Here is a 21,648-nt window from a genome sequence, read left to right on the forward strand (position 1 = left end):
TAGTAAAACCTATATTTTGAGAATTTATATGTAAAGCTGAGTTAGATGGATTCTAGGCTTAGATAATTTATGAATTAGTTTTCCCTCTAAGTGAATATCTGGTAAGACCTTTGAAATTTGTACTAGATAGAAAAAAAGTCATTTTTTGTCTGATTCTTTGAAAGATACCAAGCATCCTTAACCTACTGCTTGCCAGTCATTAAGACATGCTGAAACCCATCCAAGAAGAGGGTATCACCTTTATCCAGAGCTAACCTTCTCAAGTATGCTTTTATTTTAATACTTCATCTTAAAACCAAAGCTGTCTTTTGCAGATTAGCCCTATATCCTCAGGGCATTCACATGCTGGAAAAGAAAATAAACTAATAACCACTGGGATGGGGGAGGCACTCATTTAAGTAGGCTTCTTCACTGAGAGGTTCAGGTTTATGAAGCAGTTACTTTCTCTGAAGCAATATCATAACAGCGTTTTCTTGTTTCTTCCTCATAGTTACTGTGATATGGAAGATGTGTACAATTTTAATCAAGATTCTTTCTAGCCCCTCTCCTGATGACACACAGAAAGTACTTTCACCCTCTGATTGTAGACAGGACTCTCTGATTGTGTGGACAGGACAGAGAAAAATTTGCATAGCTCTTAGTTTGGCACTAAGAATTTAACTATTGAGGGAATCATCATTTCAGGAAGTCCTGTGTCATTATTGCCAGAAATTTAAGGACAATGCCTATTATTTGGAGTGGAAAATGGATAGCTCTCTCTTTAACAAGGGAGGCCAGGTTTATTCTGTGAACCTGATTTTAAGATATTGATAATGTGGTTTACCTAGCTAAATAACCACCTTCTTCACCTTTTCTTCTCAAATAACTGCAGTGAATTTTCAGCAATTTTTGTACTAGACACAGTGTGCAACTGAGTTATTTATTTCTAGTAATGCCCTAATGCCAGATGACATGCATACCATATAATCTATCATGACAGATGGTTGCAAATGGAACTATAAATAAAAACTTTTTTATTGGTAGGAATTTATATTCCAGCAATGTTTGATGTCTCATTTTTTCCTGCCTTATTATCTCTTAAGGTGGATTTTAATGCCATTTTATAAATGTGGCATTTGATAGTCTAATAATGCCTATCTTTTCATCTCATGTTTCAGCTCTTGCTTTAAATGAAGAAACTTGGATCCGTCAGGATTTTCATTCTTCTGAAGTATTTCATACTATGATACTGATGAGAAAAACATACTCGACAAATTTTTTTTTTTTGCAAATCTATATTTACTTCTATATCTACAGTCCCAGTTATACTGTGACTTCACTATAGCTAAGAACACTTTAGAACTATCACTGTAGTATCTACTTGTAGTGACCCTCTTTTTCATATAAATCTTCTTGTAATAAAGAAGAGGGAGATTTTATTTCAATCCAGATACTGTGTTCCAGTTAGGAATACAATTCTCACTTCCAAACCAATTGTGGACTTGTCCATTTCCTTAAGTGCAGGATGTTGAAACTTTCTTGGTATTCTTTCTACCATCTTCTCACCAAAGATAAGCAAATTAAGAGAGAAGTACGAACTGACCCTGTTTTTCACTTTTGTTACCTGTTTTGGCCCTCAAAAAAATCTTAGCAAGTTGATGCTTTTTTTTTTTTTCCCGAATTTCATGTGAGAAAATCATTTTGGGGATTTACTTAGTTACCCCAAATAAAAGTTAAGTGTGGAGTTTAAAAACATTGGGCTTGGAAGTCAGATAGATTTGAGGTTCAAATCTTTGTTCTTCCCTTGAACAAGGTAGGGTTTGACTTTAGGGATGTTGACTCTGATCCTTGGGTTTTATGCATGTAATATGAATGATACCTAATGAAGAATGCTGTGTAGATTAAAAGTGACAATGGATGCAAAGTATCAGATATATATATAATGTCTCATACATAGTTATTCCAGAAATGTCAGCTGTTAATGGTGTCAGTAGTGTCCCAAAGATTGCAAGTAGTAGAACCAAGAATTAGATAATGTCAAATGTGAAGAGTACTCATGATATTACTAGTTATTTTCATTAAAAAAAAAAAAATACAGTTAGGACAGCCTGGGTGGCTCAGCGGTTTAGCACCACCTTCTGCCCAGGGCCTGATCCTGCAGACCTGGGATCGAGTCCCATGTCGGGCTCCCTGCGTGGAGCCTGCTTCTCCCTCTGCCTGTGTCTCTGCCTCTCTCTCTCCTCTCTGTATTCTCATGAATGAATGAATAAAATATTTTTAAAAAAATAGTTAATTCTAAGTATAACCTCCATTAATAGAAGACAGCTATTTATGGAGTAGTCAACAATTGAATTTATAACTTTGGCAACTTATGGGAAATTATAATTTTTGTCAAATGTTTTAGAGAATTACTTCAAGAAAAATGGGATTGATAAAAAGCACAGAAGATTTTGTCTGGTTTACAAAGAATTTTGTCTAGGGATGCCTGGGTGGCTCAGCGTTAAGTGCCTGCCTTTGGCTCATAGTGTGATCCTGGAGACCTGGGATTGAGTCCCACATTGGGCTCCCTCCATGGAGCCTGCTTCTCCCTCCACCTGTGTCTCTGTCTCTGTCTCTCATGAACAAATAAACAAAATCTTAAAAAAAAAAAAAAAAACTTTGCTGATTCATTTGCAAATATTTTCCCTAGAAATTGACAAGATACTTCACTCCTTGAGTATTTATTTATTGAATGTCTGTTATATACGTAGCTGTCTATGTGGAAGACGTGTATTTGTAAATAGGTAGATTTGTCTTTAAGATGTATGGCCTAGTTGCTCGAGTTTTTTTGTTGTTGTTGTTTGTGTGGTTTTTGTTTTTTTCTTGTAATTGCCATTGTCATAGTGAGTAGGCTTGCTCCAATAAGCACAGAATGCAGAACTGCATTTCATTATACTGAACAGTTAGCAGAAATCTGATTCTTTACACTGGAAGCAGAAAATTGTTTTCTTCTTCTGTGGACTTGAGATTATTGATATTCTGGAATGCTGTGGTCATAGCAGGGAAGATCAGTATTGAGGATGTGATATATTTGGTCATTTTACTTTTTGATTTTACCACCAATGAAAATATCGTGGTTACCAAATGAATATGATGCTCTTGACATGCTCTTTCCTGTTTGTCATTAACATTCTTACTTCAACTGAAAATGAAACCAGAATGCGGTGCTCTTTGTATTTAGGAAGAGATGAAAGAGTTGAACTGACTTATATATGGCTATGATCTTGAGAGACCAACATCAGCATCTTTATGTTAAAGCTGATGTTCTTGCTATTTCAATTATGCCATTTTCAGGGTGCTGTAAAAGGTTTGAATTTCCTTCTTTCTGAGCATGTTTCTGTTGTAATATTTTATTAACTGATTGTCATATTTTGATCAGGAAAAAACTATCTATGAAGCTTTGATTGTAATTGTAAAAACCAGATTTTTTTAACTCTACGCTAAAAATTTGTGATACATTTAAAAATATGATTACCTAAAATAAAACATACAGATGAGTACTTATTAAGAAGAAGTCTGTAAGATGTCATTAACTTCTTGCTTCTGGACTATTATATCAACAGTTAATGTATAATATTATATAACATTTAATAACCACATAACATTTCTGATTGAGGGATCCCTGGGTGGCACAGCGGTTTGGCGCCTGCCTTTGGCCCAGGGCCCGATCCAGGCGACCCTGGATCGATTCCCACGTCGGGCTCCTGATGCATGGAGCCTGCTTCTCCCTCCACCTGTGTCTCTGCCCCCCTCTCTCTCTCTCTCTCTCTCTCTGTGACTATCATAAATAAATAAAAATTTAATTTTTTTTTTTTAAAAACATTTCTGATATTTTCACTAATAGACATAAATGACTTAAAAGTATTCTATGACTGTTTTGATCCATTCTCTGTTGAAGGCACATTTTATAATTTCTATTAATTGACTATGATATTATCAGCTATAAATTGTTCACTGGTATTGATAAAAAATTATAACATGATAATCATGTTGGGATAAACAAAGGTTATTACTACTGAACAAAATTAACTTTGCTAGTCCTTTTGCAATTAAGTACTTGCCTATGCAAATAGCTTTCCATAAGCAAACCACAATGTTACCTGAATTAAAAAGAAAATAGAATAAGAAACTGGTTTCTTTTACAAAAGGATAGCATTATTTCTGAGATTTTTATCTAACGGATAGCACCTCTGAAGTTTTTTTTTAATAGCTGAATAACAAATGTCCATGAACACATTCATTTATGAGCTAAATTTCATCATATTCTTAATGGTGTTCTAGGTGTTAGGGTCTCTTTTAGGTAGTCTAAGAATTATTATGGTATAACATAAGATATGGTTATATTTTTTAAGGCACACAGATCTTTTTTAAATTTATAAAAACTGTGATAATTTTTTTTCAGTTTGATTTGGTTTTATTTTTTGCAGAACGCCCCCTTCACTATACAGAAAATGTGTTGGAACAGGTTCTTCGGTGGAGTTCATTAGCTGAACCTGGCTCTGCATATCTTGTGGTGAAGAGATTCTTAACCATTGACACAATTAAACACTATAATGGTAGGTGTTGTTATTTCATGTTGCAACCACAATTGAAAATTCAAGTGACAAAAGGCTACTTATTATGGCATAAGTATTATTTGATAATATAAAAAAATGGGAAGCTAAATACAGAACCTACTTGATACAGTATTGTAGAATAAGAGGAAAAATATATAGACAGGAGTACCAAGTGTCAGATTCAGATTTTTGGAGAATAGCACTTAGCTAATAGTGGCTAATTTGACAGTCCCAAGTTGAGGTTTTTGGAATGAATGGTTTATTTTTAAAAGGAACTTTTTGTAATACTTAATGTACTTTTCTAATTTTTAGGTAGATAATGATTCTTCTTCCTGAATTCTCTGGGCATTAAGAGGTGCAAGTTATACATGCTCTGACACTGAGTGCTTGTTGTTATTCCCACTTATTTTGGGGTGATATTAGAAAAAAATAAGTACAACATGGCATACTTCCAATAAGGATACTTGCCACCCAGATGGGAGAAAACGTGTACACATGTAATGTTAAATAAGTTAGCTAGCACAAGGAAAACATGCCAGCCTCACAAGGGTTCAGAGACCCGTTTATCTCAAAACTGATTCTTCTGTTGTCATTAACTGACAAATTGGAAAAAAGATTTTCAGCCAGGACTCTATATAAACCAACTCTGAAAGCAAAGGATTTAAGTTTTATAAGATAAAACTTACAACTTTTTCAACTTATATTAATAATAACTGTTACTATTTATTAATCACATAGCATTAACTGAGGTCTGTACCTAGCAAAGCTCAATTAAGGTCTTTTTTAAACTTCCCAGTGATTATATTGTCATTTGAAATTTCCAAATGGGGAAAGAGAAGTGCAGAGAAATGAAGTAATTTGCCCCAGATCATACAGTTACTAAATATTGGATTTGAGAACAGATTGGTCTGTCTTCTAATTTTATCTGTATGTACAGCTCTTAAATGCTGTAAACCTGCTTAGAAGAATTTCACGCTCTCCAGCTAATAGCCATAGAGCACTAAGCTCTTAATTGTACCATAGCCAATCTGATAAATTTCTGATTTCATGATAATGTCCTAATCTGTTCTGGTGGCTATAACTACAATAGTCTGGCTGGCTTATAAACAAAAGAAATTTATTTCTCACGGTCTGAAGATTGGAATTCTGTGATGAAGATGCCAGCATGGTCAAGTTCTGGTGAGAGCCTGCCTTCTTCAGGTTGCAGACTTCCTTTCTTCTTGTATCCTCACAGGGTGGAGAGCAAAGAAAGGAAGCAAGCTCTCTTGTGACTCTTACTAGGACACTAGTCCTACATGAGGGCTCCACCCACTGGCCTCATCTAACCCTAATTACCTTCCTAAAGGTCCCACTTCTTGCTATCATCATACCAGGAGGTAGGGTTTCAACATATAAATTTGGGGGGGACACAAACATTCAGTCCATCACGTGTCCCTTATATTTTATATATCTATCCTTTATCTTATAATTACCTGAAAGCATTTTTTTCAGAAGGTGAGCAATATAACAACTTCTGTGTCACTCTGGTCTTCTAGGCATCTAAATAAACAGAACAAGCATTATTGTTCTTGCTGGAGAAATTTAGCCTTTTAGGAACCATTATCTTGTTTTAAATTCCTTTATTATGTCTGCATATGTGTTTGACAACATGCCTATACCTCTTAAGGACTGCAACAGAAATTTTCTCTAGTCCTACAAATGGGACATGATGTTGTAGAGCAGTGGTTCTCAGGTTGGTGCACTTTTGTTCTCCAAGGGACATTTGGAAATGTCTGCAGACATTTCTGACTCCCAACTAGATGGAGTGGTGTTTCTGGTATTTAGTGAATAGTGACTGGAGATGCTGCTAATCATCCTACAAAACACAGGAGAGCTCTTCACAAAGAATTATTTGGCTCAAAATGTCAGTGGGTGCCCATGTTGAGAATCTACCATTTAGATAATCTATGAAATCTCTCCTAGCTCTTAAATTCTCTTATTCTTTCATGTTGACACTGAGATGAAGAAAAAGTATTGAGCTTATGAACCAAGTCCTGTCAACATTATGAAGTATATATAATAGGTTCTCATGGTTTCTTTTCTTTTACTAAGTCATCTTTTCAGGTACATTTTTGTTTTCCTGGTATGAATTCTCCTTTTCCTTTTTTCAGTGTTCCTCCTAAATGTCTCCAAATTTACCATGTTGCAAAATAGTTGAACCCATACCTAGGTATAATACCTTAGCCCTTTTGAATGCTAATGGATTGGCTAGATGAATAAAAACAGACTAGACCTTAAAAGGTTGTGATATAAAAGAAAGTTTTGTGCAGGTAGGGGTGAGAGATAACCAATGCAAGGATACCATCAAGTGCTGTTGATCTTAAAGAAAGGAAAAAAAAAACCGACAGTGTGTACAATGAGCTGGTTGAGAGCAATCACATCTAAGTAGAATCTTTAAGTTGTTTAAGGACCCAAAAAATGGTAGAGTAGAGCAAACTGCATTGGCTCCTTTTACAACTGGGTCAGAGATTAGGTGTTATAATGATGCCTCACATGTTTCTGTGTGTCCTGTTTATAGGGTTATGAGTGTCTCTCTGGTGTGAAAGCATCAGGATTCTGTAAGGCGTAGACAAAACATCTGCAAGAAAACTGGAGAACCCAAGCAGTGGAAAACAGGCTCAAACGATAGGTTGAGTGATTTGGATGAAACATTCTCTAGGGTAAAATGGCAGCAAACTTTTGTGTTAGTCTCACATCTTGTTCATTCCTCTAATGGAGGGAGAGCCATAAAATGCATGCTTATCCCCTGCACTATCCCTACTGTTTGCCAAACCAGTATCCAACTTGTTATTATAATATCTGTAGTTCTTTCTACCAGGAAATTATTTCTCTTTGCATGAAAAAGAAGAGTCAGGTTTTAGAGGAACATATCAGCAAATAGATCAACTGGACCATTTTGTATTAGTAATTATGTATTTTTGGTCAAAAATAGGAGTACCTATACAGTAAATATTGCAAAAATTTTTGTCTTCTACCCAATAAAATTTTTATAAATGCTTTTAATTAGAGCTTGATTTATATTCAGATTGTCAAAGCAAAATAATCTCCTTCATTATGGTTTGTTCTGCATCTGTGTGAATTTAGGATTGCCATTTTAAAGCAACTCTGGCCTATTGTTTATTTTTAAAATCAATTTCTTAAGTCATGATTTTTTTTTCCTATCATTGTATCTTGCAGTAACCCAGAGCTTATAAATACTTCTTATGGGGTATATTTTGTGATAAATTTTAGGTCAGTTAGATATTCAGTCTACTTTATCTCTGTCTTGGCAAATGTCTCCTAAATCAATCACAATGACCACCTACTCCAGAATTATTGCTCTGTTCATTACACCCACTGCTCCTTAAAATTGAGATCTAAAAGGAAAGTAATGAAAGTAAATCAAATGTGATTCTCTGTCAATTTGTTAGCAGAAAAACTGGAATCATCTCAGAAATACATTGTTCTGCACGGCAGAAAAGGAATAGTGTGATGGATTTCTTTTTCTTAAGATTTTATTTTTCTAACCTAGGGATCAAGTGGAAATTAGCAGAATTTGAAACAAGGGTAGTTGGTTGGGACCACATTTTTTTCTTAGTAACAAATAGCTAATGTTTTAACATTTTGTTAAGATATAAAGTAGCCCTACCACATCCTTTGCACTCTTTCCATACTTGATGTCTAGTTGCCACAGGTCTTACAATCTGCCCACCTGTCCCTATCTCTATTCCCATATCTACACATACAAATATATGTGTGTGTGTTTATACATATATACGACTTGGATTTTATTAAGTGTATGTTGGTTTTTCTGATTTATGTAACAAATTACAAGCATATACTTTTGTTTGAACATTTCGGCACCTATTTGCTAAATCAAGAATTTTATCAAATAATAAGTTAAGGGCTTAGGGTAGTTTAGAAGTTTTCATTTCCTTAGTTTTTTACTTTATCTGAACAATTTAAAATGTCGACATCACAAGTAGGAGTGGATTTTAGAGTCATCCAACACTTAATTTCTGCCCATTGATTTAAGGTAATGAGGTAGCATACTTTACTTTTATAAAAGTATATGAGCATAAATAAATTTTGTGCTGCCTCTAGTTAGAAATCAATTCTGTGTTCTTCAAAAACAGCATTTTATTTCTTAGAAGCATCTTATGCCATTGCCATTATTGTAATGAGGAGTTAACTAACTTGAAATGAAAGATAATAGTCCTCAAATTTCTTTTCTACCCCATGGATTATGACTGAGACATTACGATAGGGAGAATAAAACTTCATTTAAATTGCCATTTAGATTTTGTCATAGCTAATCTCATTAGACTGTCTTTTGTTATCATTATGTCTTGTATTGAGTTAAGCTTCAGTATCTCTATCATGAGTAAACCATAAATGAATACCTTCTGTAAGGCTCCAGAATAAATAATTTTATGTTGCTAAAGTCTTATTTTAAGCATTAAAGATCTTTAAAATTACCCCAATAGAATGTAATACATTGGAATCAAGTTTTAATGATCTCAATGGGGATGAAACACTTTTAAAAAGATAGAAGATGTAACTCAAATGTGTATCCCTTTGGGTTTCTAAATTTAGATTGCTGCATATGACAGATGCTTTGGAATTAAATTTGCATTAGAATAGGATAGTTCAAAATGCAACTGCTTCTGGCAAATACAGACCTGGAAAGCTGAACCATCCTCTATCAACTGACTTAGGAAAATAAAAGAAAATAGTGTGAGTCCATAAATCATAGTCTAGCTGAAATAATTTACTTTCCACTCCCCATCAAATCTTTTTGAATCCAAATGTGTATAAACGTTGAAGGTAAGCCTTGTCCATGTCAAAAGGAAGTATCCTCTTGGAAATCGATAAGTCTTCGACACTTACTATGAAGCATGAATGTTCTGACTACTTTTAATATTATAATTCTGTAGTGAGAAAACCAACTGCTGAGTTTCTATTAGGAATCTACCAGGCATCTACTGTGGAAAATTTAAAGGATTGTTAAGCATTATCTTTCCCTCACAAGGAACAGAAAATCTAAATGTCTGAAATCTATTTAAATTATAAGGCTACGAACACACCATGCAGACCATGACTGCTATAGGCCAAGAAGTTTATGAAGAGCTTTCAAGCACAGAAAAGTGGTTCAATTAGTTGATTGTTGACCTCTCTTCCAACACTGGATGTTGGAATATCATTTCTTGTTTAGTAATTCTTATATGGGTTGTCCTCTGTAACAAGACTATGTCTTATTCTTTTACTCATTAAAAGTATACATTTAGTAAATTTTTAAAAATATAAATGAATAAAACACTTGTTAGTGGGCAGGTACTGACAGTTCCCCAGCGGGGCAAACTCAGCTCTTACCTGGGTAGTTAGGGAATGCTTTCCAGAGGAAATTAGCACTGTGTTATTACTGAGAAAGTGGTTTATGGTCCTAGGTTTCTTAGTTTGAATGCTTTGTGATAGATTAGGATAGGGAGAATAGAACAGGTTGCTGGTTGGGATGATAGAAAGGTGGGGTCACTGAATTTAGTTCTGGATGCCTTGGGTTTTAGTTGTCAAGTGTCTGTGGGTATATGTCTGGAAGGGATCTAAGTACCCATTGCTACAGAACACATTATATGGAGCATGGTTTTAGTCTTTAGAGAATAGAACATCCTGCGGTGGTAGTGTTGAAGTAAAAACATGAGAGAACTGTGAGCATAGAATTTACCAGCATTTAAGGCATGGATGTATCGAGAGAGGCCCTGTGTATGAAGGAACAATCAGAAAAGTTGTCAGAAAACAAGGACAGAGCAATGTCATGGCATCATCAAAGTAGTAAGTTTTAGGAAAAGTGTGTTTAACAATGTAAAATGGTGCATGAGGCCAAGAAAGGTGCCCACACATTTATTATTATTGTGGTAATGATGGAGGTGATCATGATAATAATGACCATTACTTAGAAGTGTCTCAGTATAGAAAACAGAATTATATGTTACATGTTAAGAGATATGAATTGTAATTATATAGGACATTTGCTTTCTAACCTTGTCACAAAGCTTTTGTGAGTCACAGTTTTCTCATTTACAAAATGAGATCATATTACCTGTCTTTCCTACTATAGAAAGTTGTATGAGGGGCACCTCGCTGGCTCAGTCAGTGAATCAGGGTTATAAGTTCGAGCTCCACATTGGATGTAGAGATTACTTTAAAAAAAAAATCTTAAAAAAAAAAGTTGCATGAGAAGCACGTGAGATAAAATATATCAACACTTTGTAAAGTCTAAAGTGTCACCTATGTGTTTATTAAGAGTATACTAAAAACAACATTATTTAATATAAAAGAACTATATAATTTACTATAAATTTTATTTCTAAAAGTTTATTATAATTCAGGTAACAGTAAAAACAAAATAGAAAAGTAGTTTCTACTTTCTGTAATTTGCTGCATTGTCAGTAAAATAGCATGGAATTTCTGGTACTTTTCTAGTCAATCCTTCAATAGCAATTATAATTGTATTATTTATGGAGACTCTAATTGTAGATGAATGTCAGCAGGCTACTAGTTCTATTAAGCATTGCTTCTTCAGTACAAGTAGCATAAAGGAAAATAGACTGGGGATGAACCAGGGGACATAGTTGGCTTTTCCTAAGAAATAGATTACTTTCCAGCATCTATTACCAGTTTTGTTTCTACTCAGTCGTAGAGAACTAAATTTTACTAAAATACACTTTGAATATCATCCAGTGAGTACAACATAACTGAAATTCTGCTTCCTTCAAATTATTAAGAATACACATGATCTCTGTCACACATGGTTGTCTTTCTCAGTATGACTTATCTTAGAATAATACCCTCTAGGTCCTTCACAAAAAAAGTGAATAAATAGCATAATCAGACCTATAAATACAGAGAACTGGTCATTGCCAGAGAGAAGGGGATGGGAAGGGAGAGGTGAGCAAAATGGTAGAAGGCAGTGGGAAATGCAGGCTTCCCGTTAGGGAATGAATAGTCATAGGACTAAAAGGCACAGAGTGGGGTGGGGGGCACCTGGTGATGGAGTCAGTTAAGGATCCTTCTTGGTTTCAGCTCAGGTTGTGATCTCAGGGTTCTGAGATTGAGTCCCGTGTTGGGCTCTGTCCTGGGCACAGGGTCTGCTTGGGATTCTCTCTCCCTCTCCTCCTGCCCCTCCTGCTTATGTGCTCTCTCTCTCTCTGTCTCTCTGTCTCTCTGTCTCTCAATCTCTAAAATAAGTCTTTAAGAATAAAAGGCATGGCATAGGAAATACAGTTAATGCTATCATAATAGTTCTGAAATGGGACAGATAGTAGCCTTACTTGTGGTGGACATAGCATAAACTTGTCAAATCATTAAGTTGTACACCTGAAACTACTGTAACGTACGTCAACTATACTCAAGAAAAAAAATACACATCTTCTATATAAGTAATGTCAAAGGCAAATGTGTCTAATTTTCAATTTGTAAGAAATTTTTAGCTGTTAGGCAACAAATATTGCCAAATATCACTTGGCCGTGATGTGTTTTCAAGACGTCTCCTGGAAACTGCCCATTTGTAATCTTTACTGTTCACAGGCAGAGATGGAACAAGGAGTGTTTTCAGAGAATGTTACAACCCTGAAGAAATAATCTTTACCAGCAAAAAAAAAAAAAAAAAAAAAAAGCGGGGGGGGGGGGACGACGACACATACAGATCATGAAAAATAGAGCATTTTAAAATTCCCTTGTCTTGTTCAGAACATATAATAAGAAATATAAAAACAATACATTGTAGTTATTATGCATTTACTCTATGCCAGATGATGGGTTGACTTATTTGCATTCACCATCTCATTTATTCTTCCTAGATAGTCTACTAGTACTTAACTAGGCCTTCTACAGATGGAGAAATTAGGATATGGAGATATATTACATAACTCCCTCAAGGTGACCTGCTTATAAGTGACAGAGCAGGCATTTGAATCAACATGTGTCCAAATCCAGCCCGTATATGCTGTCCTAACCCACCTCCCATATTGAAATCAAGGATAAGTAAGATTGTAAGTTCTTTAAATTCTTAGAAACTCAGTCTGTAAATCATCAGGACTTTGGAAGTACCGTTCTTTCTGATTTTGCTTACCACTGACTCCGTAGTACAGATTAAAAATAATGTCTGTAATCTGTTGATTAAACAAGCAGTTACGTACTACTTGCTCTGTGCCAGGCACTGTTCTAAGCACTTCAGAAACCACATCCATGTGAAGATTGTATGTATCCCCATTTTGCAGTTGAAGAAACTGAGATTCAGAGAATACTGCCTGAGATTGAGTGAAGGATGTGGTTCTCATTTAAACCTGATCTAAACTGTTTTAGTCATTAGGCTATGTCAGCTATCACATAGGTTGGGGAGGAAAATACAAAGTACAAATTGTTTTAAAAAGCAAATATGACATTATCATGTTACTTAAAAGCTAAACTATTAAGCAACTATGGTTCATGCATTCAGGAACTAAATTAGATCATAAAGTTTAGAGACATAATAACAAGTATGAACTAGAATAGTTAGAAAAATTTCTGTTGGATAAGTGGGGTGCAGAAGTGGGATAGAATTTGTACAGAAGCAAGGAGAAAGGAATTTCTCTCATTTATTCAGGTGATCAACTTGAGTCATGCCATGGAGAGGAAGATTGGTTTTCCAAACAGTATCTATGATCAACTGAATCATAAATATATTTTAATTAATATTTTATAGAGATGGGTAGGAGAAATTCAGCTTATTTAGCCCTTTAAATGTCAGGAAAAGGAGTTTAGACTTTTAATGGTTCCAAAGTAAGTCTTAAAATAGTGGAAAAGTTAGGCTTTGAACGGGAGTTGTGAGGAGAGGATTAGGGTGTTAAAATGGCATTTGCATGAGATGAATCTGGATCATTTTCTGGAGCCTTTAGAAAAGAGGGCATGGAGTTATAGAATCCTGGAATCCCCAAGTAGTGGGTAGAAAAGTCAGGTGTTAGAGTGGTAATGTCAGGAATGAAATAGAATTGAACCCCAAAGAGAAATTCTCAAAGAATAATGGCTGAATTGCTGCTGACTGACTGCACATGAAGGATAAAGGAGGAGAATATATTTTAGAAGTACCATTCCTGGATTTATGTTTCTTTCTCCCCCTCTCTCTGTCTCTGCCTCTCCTTCCCAGGACGCTTCCACCTCCTCTGTAGATAAGTTCTTTTATTAGGATTATGGACCACTAGTTAGGAATTGTTCTTTTTGAGTAAGAACTCGAGGGATCCCTGGGTGGCGCAGCAGTTTAGCGCCTGCCTTTGGCCCAGGGCGCGATCCTGGAGACCCGGGATCGAATCCCACGTCGGACTCCCGGTGCATGGAGCCTGCTTCTCCCTCTGTCTATGTCTCTGCCTCTCTCTCTCTCTCTCTCTCTCTGTGTGTGTGTGTGTGACTATCGTAAATAAATAAAAATTAAAAAAAAAATAAGAACTTGAAGTTTTCAGATGATTTGGGAAAAACTGTTTTTTGTTGTTTTAATTTGTCCCAGTAATATAGTCTGTTCTGTTTAAATAAATTTGGCCTTTCTGTTTTGTTTCATTCGTGTGACTTTTAAGGGCTTTTCTAGTTAATAACAAAATTATAGCACAACTAAGAATAGTTGTTTTTTTTTTTTTTCTTGCTGTTCCACTGTTAACTTGAAAGATGCCTTAACTCCAGTTGTAATCTTCCTTGTCCTAGCATTCAACAAGAAGGGGAGAGGGATTTATGATTTTTCTAGAGACAGTATGCTGGAGTTTTATTGGAATGAAACACAAAGGTAGTAAAGGAAATTGTACCCATTAGTGTACATCCCAGAATCTTTCTTTGAAGGAAATAATTGCTTTGGAGAATGCATGAAGTCTTTAGATTTGTTACATTTGCGAAAAAATTAGATGATTTTCCCGAGTTACTCAACGGCTTCTTATAGTACATTAATGATGTGCTATAGCTGGTTTCTTTTTCAATTAAAAGCACATTTACAGAGTGTGTCCTATGTCTTTCTTTCCTTTTTTTCTTTTTGTAACATTCTGAGTACCTAGAAGTATTCCATGCTTATTAACTTACAAGATGCCAAGGATTGATAGCATGGACCCTGCCACATGTGAAATCCATCTTTTTGATTAGATCAGAGGGATTCGGTGTATGGCTATAGCAAAGGGTGGAGCCAGGAGGACTACATATGGCATTAGAAACACTAGTGCTCTGAAGTTTAGATCTTAAAAATAAATAAATAAAAAAAGAAGAAAAAAAAAACATCTAGAAAGATCACTGTGCTGGGACAGACTATGAAAAGAGCAAGATCTCTTGGAACTGAGAAGCCCAAAGCATAGCAGGGAGACAGCAGTTCTGGCCTGAGTCTCAAGAGTTATGAAGCCGAAATCCCACTGCAAAGAGCAGAAATTTGAACTCCTGCTCAGTAGAGACATGCAGAGCATAAAGCTTATATTCTGACAAGTTAGAGTTGAATTCAAACCTGGATAGGGTCTGGATACAGGTACAGAGGACACAGCTGGCATGAACTTTTACTGAACCAAGTTCCTCTGGAACAGAGGACCTTAGTAAGCTTTCTGCCTGAGATGAAGGGGAGGGAGTGAAAATATTAAGAGTGAAGTACCCCACAGTTGAGGGACCAATCAGTACTGGAAAAGTGAATTGTTGGAAGCCATTTAATTCATAATCTTGTTTTTGTTACACGCTGAGTTACACATGATGTCCCCCAAAGTATGTAGCTTCGTTTTGTCCTTAAGTGGTGGGTAATCATTGCACATGTTTTAACATTTTGAGAGCAGTTTAGTTGTGAGAGCTTTTCAAAAGTCTTTAAAGCCCTTGATAGTTATAGAACTTCATTTCAAAGTTCTTTCCATTCTTCCCTCCTTCTTCACATATATTTCTCTCAGAACTTCTCTCCAGTTCCATAATAATGAATGCTGCAAGATGTAGCTAATATAATCATTACATAATGATTAAAATGATAAATTTTAACAAATATGAACCCAAACACAGCAACAGTATTTTTTTTTCCCTAAGCCTATTTTCTCTTACAACCTACAAATAAATGGTTTACTTGGGCACTGGACATATGATTATTGGAAAGGTTTATTTAGGGTAAAAATCTAAGTGAAAAAGTACGATTTAAAGGCTTGAATAGAATTTGTTTGGCTTAAGCAATATACAATATCTGTATCTCACAACTTGATTATAATTTAAACTTTTAAAAAATGATTTACCTGTCTCTAAACCAACCATATTGTAAATACCTTTCTCGACTTCCCTATTCTAAATCAGCTGAATCACTAAGCTACTGAATATTTTTTGAATTGTTCACTTCTATCAGAAGATACAACATTGTTTATCAGCCCATATTTAACTCATTGCCTCCAAGATTGTATATTACTAGAATTAAGTGCACACTAGACCCTAAATACTTTATGAAGAAATGAATGATTTGGTGTAATATGAATTTCACTGAATAGTTTTATGTTTACTTTTTTCTTGACCCTATTAAAATACACCTTACTCTTCATTGAAAAGGTTATTTTTAATTTAAAAATAAGTTAGTTGTAAAATATCATTTGAAATATTTTTCTATGGTAGTGAATATCTAGTAAGTGTTTAAGAAGAGACATTATGGCAATGTTTTCAGATATTAAAGTCACCAAACACCAAAAAAGAACTTCTTTTAGTATGTGTGATTAAAATAATGTGTCTGTGGCCAGTATATGTATCATGAAAACTATTGGGGTTTGTTAATTACATTTGTTTGTATGTCTGTGGTTAGCATCAGGGACTTTATTACTCTTGGGGGTTTTTGCTTCCAGGTATTCATACCATGCTCATATTTGAGTTATAATTACAAAGAACTGTTTCTATTTTTTAAACTTTTGTTTTCTTATGCTAATTATAATTGTGAAACTGTGTGTTATTTGTTGTGTAAGTACAGGTTTTCCTCAAACCAAAGAAATGTTAGGTTTAAGACTAAGAGTTCTTTCTAAAACCATTCAAGTTATTTTGTAAATTTCAGAAACAATGCATGAATGTTTAAAAATTGTATCAACTGGCTAGCAAAAGATTGCTAAGGATCCTGGTCTGATACAGTGTCCCACCTTACATCTTTTTGTGGTCATTATCTAGTAGGAGGCCCACAGTATTTTCCAGGAAGAACGGTTGTTGACACCATAATGACCGTGTCATAGCTATTTGGCTTAAGGTTCGTCCCCGCCCCCCCCCCCCCCCACACACACACACTGTTCAGTTCTCAAGTAGGCAATTGAAATTGTTTAAAATTTGGGAAGAAAGTTGTAGACTGGACATGTATTGATGAATTTATACATGATAAATTTATACAAGCACAAATTTGGTGTTCTTACCAAGAAGTATTTTTGTAAAATTGGTTGGATGGTTTCTAAGTATGGGGCATGGCCGTATTGCACATAAAGTAGAGTTGTTAATAAGTGCTCTACCTTAGCAGTTTTGCCTTTTTAACCCTTACTTAGTTCATATGTATTGGATTTTTTTTATTTTTTATTTATTTATGAAAGTCACACAGAGAGAGAGAGAGAGAGGCAGAGACACAGGCAGAGGGAGAAGCAGGCTCCATGCACCGGGAGCCCGACGTGGGATTCGATCCCGGGTCTCCAAGATCGCGCCCTGGGCCAAAGGCAGGCGCTAAACCGCTGCGCCACCCAGGGATCCCTGTATAGGATTTTCTCTAGTGCCCTGAGAATTCCTGAATTCCTCAATCAGAATTCTGGGAGAGAATTTTTTCCCTTTGTATTTGCATGGTTTTTTTTGAGAGCTGTTCCAAAGAAATATAATGTAAGCCGAATATGCAATTTTAAATTACCTAATAGCCACATTAGAAGATATAAACACGTGAAATTAATTTTACTAAAATAGTTTATTTAAACTCTATTTAAAATATTATAATTTGATCATGTAGTCAATATTACGAAGTTATGATATTTTTACCTTACTTTTGGTACTATGTCTTTGAAATATGGCATATATTTTATACTAAGGGCCGATCTCAGTTGAGAGTAACCACATTTCAAGTGCTTATTAGCCATCAGCCAGTTAGATAGCATGGATAGGCCTATATTACAAGTAGATATGAATATCCTGACACATGGTGTTCCCAGAAATTAACCATAGGCTTCTTACTGGTAAGAAACAAGTTATTATGCATTATCAAAACTGAAAATATAGAAATGTTTTATATTCTATTCCAAATAAATGAAAATGTACCTCACTTACAAAATGTTGTACATTACAGAGAGGAGAACCCTGGAAAGTATCAAAGAAGGAGTCTTAAAGATTAAAGAAGAACCATCTAAAATTCTGTCTGGAAATAAGTTTCAAGACCGGTATTTCGTTTTACGAGATGGGTATCTCTTTCTCTACAAGGATTCAAAGGTAGTTGTGTATTTAGTATTTGAATATGTGTGCATGTTTGTGTGGTTATTAGCAGTGTCATTTATACCTTTGTCAGTATCTTTTTGGCAGTCAGGCCCTGGGAGTAAATAGAACACACAGTAAGCTTGTGATTTCTTGCAGCCTCTGGATGGAACATGAATACACCAAGTGACAGAGTAAAGAACTTCATGTGGCACTTCTCATTTTTTAGTGCAAAGAAATCCTTAAAGAAAAAGCTAATATGTGTTACATAAGCTAGCATGTAAATAAGCATCTTTATCAATAAAATTAAGAGCCATCAAAAAGGATGAAATTTTACCATTTACATTGATGTGGATGGAACTGGAGGGTACTATGCTGATTGAAATAAGTCAATCAGAGGAAGACAATTATCATATGGTTTCACTTATTAGTGGAATAGAGGAAACTCGATCTCAGAGGGAGGGAGGGAGGGAAAACTGAATGGGAAGATATCAGAGAGGGAGACAAACCATGAGAGGATCTTAACTCTGGGAAACAAACTGAGGGGGTGGAGGCATGGGGTAACTGGGTGATGGGCATTCAGGAGGTTATGTGATGTGATGAGCACCAGGTGTTATTTGCAACTGATGAATTACTGAAGTCTGCCTCTGAAACTAGTGATATACTATATGTTGGCTAATTGAATTTAAATTTAAAAAAGAGAGAGGGAATGTCATGCCCTGAGGCAAAAGTGGCTTGAGTTTAGCTGATGGAAGTTAATAGAATGTAGGATAAAAAGGCAAAAGCCTTTTGCTGATGTATCCCTGTAAGTTTGAATTTTCAAAAGCTTTTGTTAAGGAGTTGTGGAATGGAGAAGGAAAATAGAGATGAGAAAGGGAATAGATAAACTTTGGAATCATAAGAATATTGATTAATATCAGAAAACCTCTAATCCACTAAGTGGATTATATGAATAAATAACTTAAGCTCTCAACCTCAATTTCTGAATCTGTAATATGGTGATGATAGTATGAATCCTGCATACCAGTTTATTTTAATGCTGTTAAGAATATATGTTCTTTTAAACCATGAAACATTACATATGTAATATTATATATATTTATATATATATATATGTAGTGTGAAACACTATACAGTAATAGTATAGTATTATATATTGGTAATAGCAAGACTTCATAAAGAATATTAATAGGCAAGTCCCAGACAGAGAAAAATATATTCATAGTACATATATCTGAGAAAGAATGCATATCTAGAATATGAAGAATAAATCAACACTAAAAAGACAATACAATGAAAATTGGGATGCAGTATTGAATAGACACTACATGAAAGAAGATGGAAGAATGGCTAATATAACCATTGAACTAAAAGCACTCAATGTAATGGTCACCAGGGGCATGCAAATTGAAACCACACAATACTATTTTATGCCTCCTGATATGACTAAGGATTGATTAACTGTGTAGAACTGCTTGGTAATTTTTAAAAATGAAGTTATTCATATATCTACCCCATGATCCAACATCTTGATTCCTAGGTATTATGTCCACAAAGCACTTGTTCCAGAATGTTAATATGCAGCTTTACTCATACAAGCTAAAACCTGGAAACATTCCAGATGATTCAACATCAATAAAAGAATGACATATTCATACAATAGAATACTACTCAGCAGCAAAAATAAATACTGATGAATGTAACAACATGGATGAGTCTTTGAGCCCTTATTGAGCAAAAATAGTGATACAAAATGGTACCATATGAGTTTGTATATTAGAAATCTAAGAACAGGCAAAACCATTTATGATGAAAGAAGTCTGGAAGTGTCTGCCTGGTGTGTAGAGAAAGATTGCTGCAGCAGCAGGATGATGGAGTCAGTAAGAACCTTTTCTAAGATGATAGAAATATCTCTATCCAGTTTTGGGTGGTGATTACAGGAGTGTATGCAGTAACATCTCCACTTCCTTGAGATTCAAATAACATCTATATAATTATTTTAAATGAAGAATGACAGCAGGATCTAAAGGCACCTTTTTTATATTGAATTACAAGACTCACTGGGGTAAACATTGCTCGCATACTTTAAGTGTGTGGTGCTTCACTGTGATGTGTTGTGGAGATGTATAAAGACAAACCAGACTAGTAACATCTGTGAATATGTTATGAAGAAAGGATTCCTAGGCAGCTTTCCAAAGTTCTGTGGTCTCATTTTGTTATGGCTTCTGTTGAGCTCCCCACATGCTTTGACCGCTTTCCCTATATGTTCCTCCAGCAGTGAGGCCTCCACGTGGGCATAAATAAATCTGAGCAGCATTCCTCTTTTGATTAGGACAGTGGACTGTCCAGGCAGGGGGGCTAACAAAACAGCACTGATTCTGCAGCCCTCATCAATTCAGAGCTGTATTAAATATTGTACTGGAACTCCTATCTTATTATTCCATCTGAAAGACCCAGCAGGAAGTCTGTATAGGTATCAAATGGTTATTATTTGTTATCATTCTTCCGTTTTTCTAGTGGAGGAAGAGTGGAGTTTGCAGAAGTAAGGCACAGAAGAATTAGGGATTGTGTGAACTGAACACATCAGATTTTAAGGTTCATGAACTTGAGATTTGTGTACATGAAGTAAATTCAGGACGTCACAGCTGATTATCCTAGCCATCTAGAACCGAATCTGATTAAATTTTCTTTGGTTTTCTTCAATCTTCTTTAGACTGATTTTCTTAATCCTTGCCCTTCTATATACATAATATGTTGGTTAAGGGCCAATTTTGTAGTTGGATATCTACTTAGCATATTTAAACATGAACCTGAACTTTTTAGTCCCATTAAGGAACCAACACTTGTATCGTGTAGCAACAGAAGGTCACTAGAAACTAGTGGTTAGTCATAGTAAAGGCAGTGGAGTCATAATGGCAGCAATTAGCATTCAAGATTCAGCTGGTTGCTTTATAAAAAGTAGAGTTCTATACATTTCACTTGTATTATCTCGTTTTACCTTTATCATAACTATGTGAAATTAGTACTATACAATTCTCCCACTTTACCGATGGAGAAATGGAACTTACCAAGATGTTACATTACTTGCCCAATATCCCATAGCCAGTAAGCAACAGAGTGTTCATTCCCAAGTGTCGGACTCCAAAGGCTCCAATCAGGGACTTACTAAACAAATAATAATTTTGCATTATTTTAACATGGTGGTTAAGTCTTTTTCCTTTAAGCAATACCAAATATTATAATCCATGTAAATTCAGTTTTTTATAGTATTTCCCCCCAAGCTGATATAAATTTAAAAATCTGCCACAAGGAGCTTGTTCGTAGACAAGTGATTTTTTTTTCAGACAGATTGATTTTGTGAGATAAAGAATCTCATACCCTTTAACAGAACATGTTTTAAGAATTTATATCTTTTTGAAAGCAACATCCTGTTTAATCTAAGATAATTCATATAGTGACAGTGTGTATATGAGTTTGTCTAAAAGAGTGGTTGTCTTTTTTTTTCTTATTTTGGAGTTTGAAATACTTCTTTTTCCCAGCCCGAGATATAATTGACAAAAAATTGTATGTATTTACATTGTACAAGGTGATGTTTTGATGCATGTACACATTGTGAAATGATTATTGCAATCAA

General features: G+C 35.1%; 1 protein-coding gene across 9 annotated transcripts in view; it reads left to right on the forward strand.

Moving 5' to 3' along the window:
- The window catches only part of ARAP2 (ArfGAP with RhoGAP domain, ankyrin repeat and PH domain 2), a 190,719-nt gene that overhangs the window by 143,784 nt on the left and 25,287 nt on the right, over nucleotides 1-21,648 (forward strand). For 8 of the 9 annotated variants that reach the window (XM_038533515.1, XM_038533511.1, XM_038533510.1 and 5 more), the window contains 2 exons: nucleotides 4,446-4,574; nucleotides 17,893-18,035. In XM_038533515.1, coding sequence (XP_038389443.1) covers nucleotides 4,446-4,574; nucleotides 17,893-18,035 — 272 coding nt within the window. The remainder of the gene's footprint in view (nucleotides 1-4,445; nucleotides 4,575-17,892; nucleotides 18,036-21,648) is intronic. The other variant, XM_038533516.1, reaches the window with a different exon arrangement.

Source organism: Canis lupus, chromosome 3 (genome assembly GCF_011100685.1).
Source record: "Canis lupus familiaris isolate Mischka breed German Shepherd chromosome 3, alternate assembly UU_Cfam_GSD_1.0, whole genome shotgun sequence".
Classification (NCBI taxonomy): Eukaryota; Metazoa; Chordata; class Mammalia; order Carnivora; family Canidae; genus Canis; species Canis lupus.